Source organism: Canis lupus, chromosome 8 (assembly GCF_011100685.1).
Source record: "Canis lupus familiaris isolate Mischka breed German Shepherd chromosome 8, alternate assembly UU_Cfam_GSD_1.0, whole genome shotgun sequence".
Lineage (NCBI taxonomy): Eukaryota > Metazoa > Chordata > Mammalia > Carnivora > Canidae > Canis > Canis lupus.
Window position 1 is genome coordinate 74,555,541 of NC_049229.1, and position 2,851 is coordinate 74,558,391.

The 2,851-nt window shown below is 43.2% G+C and overlaps 1 gene segment (V, D, J or C); it reads right to left on the reverse strand.

Moving 5' to 3' along the window:
* Positions 1-738: 738 nt before the first annotated feature.
* On the reverse strand, positions 739-1,548 carry LOC119876515. The segment is given in 2 exon segments: positions 739-1,284; positions 1,388-1,548. Coding segments are annotated over 2 exon segments (537 nt in total).
* Between the last annotated feature and the right edge of the window lie 1,303 nt (positions 1,549-2,851).

Below are 2,851 nucleotides of genomic sequence, written 5' to 3' on the forward strand. Positions count from 1 at the left end.
TGTTTAGTGGAATGATTCCCTTACACCATATTTTGAATGTACCTGCTAGATCCTGGACATCCATTCCTCCCTATTCTCCTGCACCACAAATATGGGTCATCGAGCCAGAAACCATAGGTTGTCCCACTTTTGATGCAGGGGGGACACTGACTCCACACAATCTCCACTTGGAGCAGAACCCCATCCCCACCACTGACCCACAACACACACCCTGAGTCAGTATCCTACCTTATTCCATCCAAGCATTTTTGACTTGCTATGAGGTCTTCCCTGCTCTAAACAGACTCGGTAAATATAATGATTTATAGTCTCATGTGTGTGTGTCTGTGTGCGTGCATGTGTGTGTGCATTTGTGTGCGTGCATATGTGCATGACCTCTGGATTACACATCCTAACAACACCCTTGGGGAGTTTCCACTGCTTTTCCACATTATCACTAGCATGAATGCTGGTAGGTTGGTTCATTATAGTGATGCCTCCAAGAGCTCCAATTCTTGCTTTCTACTCCTGATCCGTCTATAGTTTCCTGTCCATCATTTGGTTCATGCTGCTTCTACCAACCTTGCACGCTGAGCAGGGAAGTTCTCTAATGAACAGTGTATATAGGTGGAACTCCTAAAGGACAAGTTGAGGTGCACTGAGATATGAGTCATTAAATGATGTGTAAGGACAGTAGAGAGAAGTGTAAGGAGATTTGTCTTTAGCACATGTAAACAAAACTGTGTATAAAAACAAATATTAAAAATTAGAAAGTTTATAAGGAGACACTGAATCATGGGTCTAGAGAGACACCCTAGGGAACCTGCTCCATGAGGAGGAAGCCCCAGACCATGACAGGAAACCTGCCCAGAACTTTCATCACCTGTTCCTGGGCCTTCAAGGGGGAAGTGGTGAGAAGAGTGCACCCCCTGGTGGTCCTGATCCACTTCTCCAGGGAGGTTTTGTGTCTGGGCTCACACTGAGGTCCCCTCACTGTGTCACCCGCACAGTAATACACAGCCGTGTCCTCGGCTCTCAGGCTGTTCATCTGCAGATACAGCGTGTTCTTGGCATTATCTCTGGAGATGGTGAACCGGCCCTTCACAGCGTCTGTGTAGTATGTGCTACTTCCACCACTGCTAATGTATGCGACCCACTGCAGACCCTTCCCTGGAGCCTGGCGGACCCAGCTCATGCCGTAGCTACTGAAGGTGAATCCAGAGGCCACACAGGAGAGTCTCAGGGATGCCCCAGGCTTCACCAGGTCTCCCCCAGACTCCACCAGCTGCACCTCACTCTGGACACCTGCAGATACAAGACATCCTGGTCAGGATGCTGTCCCACGTCCTCTGTTTCTGTCACTCACCTCCACTCTCATATTCAAGGTCTCTTGTTCTTCATGAATTACCTTTTAAAATAGCGACAAGGAAAACCCAGCAGAGCACAGACTCCATGGTGAGTTGTTTGTGTTCAGTCCTGATCCCTCAATGAGGTCACCTGGGGATCCTGGGGCTAGGGCTCCTCTCCCAGCTACAGGGTCAGGGATGGGCTGGTTTAATCAGTGGAGGGAGGGTCCTATTTGCATGTCTTATGAGTATATATTCAGCTTCTGACCACAACTCGATTTTAACAAGTTAATAGCAAGGATTGCATTACCTTTGCAGATCACTTTTTGCAGATGTCACTGTGGAAATATGATGTTCTCATCTGGGAGCATAGTAATCTTTTCATTTTTGTTTTCTTTTAAAAAAAGGGCTTTCATCAAAATACATCATTTTTAATATGGTATCTTATCTTCTATTGAAATTTAATCCTAAATATTTTTTGATGTTAGGTAGTCATATTTTATGAATTTTATATAGAATTTTATATAGATAATTTTTCTTAGTCTTTGGAATCATAGCTGTATTTGTTTATTTTATATCCTGAACATTCCCTGACATCATTAATTAATTCCTAGAGTTTGTGGATTTTGTAGACATTGCCACTTTAGCAGATCATGTCATATGGAAACAATTTTTCTTCCCTCTCCTGATTAATTTTTTAATTGCCTAATTTCACTCAGTTTGTCTTCAGCCTGTCGCAGCAGAAAGATTTCTCTTCTGTTTTTCTGGTTTCTTTTTCTCATGTAATAAATCAGTAGATATAAGACATATGTAAGGAGAGATTCATTTCATTTTCCACGTGCATGAGCTATGTAAAATACGACACCCAGACAATGATTGCTGAGGCACCCCTCCTGTCTCCTAGACAATACAACATTGCATTTGTAGATATTGAAGACCAGGATTTGTGTTTGGATCACTTATTTTTTTTTCACCTCAGGCAGTTTTTTTTTAATTTATTTTTTATTGGTGTTCAATTTACTAACATACAGAATAACCCCCAGTGCCCGTCACCCATTCACTCCCAACCCCGCCTTCCTCCCCTTCTACCACCCCTAGTTCGTTTCCCAGAGTTAGCAGTCTTTACGTTCTGTCTCCCTTTCTGATATTTCCCACACATTTCTTCTCCCTTCCCTTATATTCCCTTTCACTATTATTTATATTCCCCAAATGAATGAGAACATATAATGTTTGTCCTTCTCCGACAGACTTACTTCACTCAGCATAATACCCTCCAGTTCCATCCACGTTGAAGCAAATGGTGGGTATTTGTCATTTCTAATAGCTGAGTAATATTCCATTGTATACATAAACCACATCTTCTTTATCCATTCATCTTTCGTTGGACACCGAGGCTCCTTCCACAGTTTGGCTATTGTGGACATTGCTGCTAGAAACATCGGGGTGCAGGTGTCCCGGCGTTTCATTGCATTTGTATCTTTGGGGTAAATCCCCAACAGTGCAATTGCTGGGTCGTAGGGCAGGTC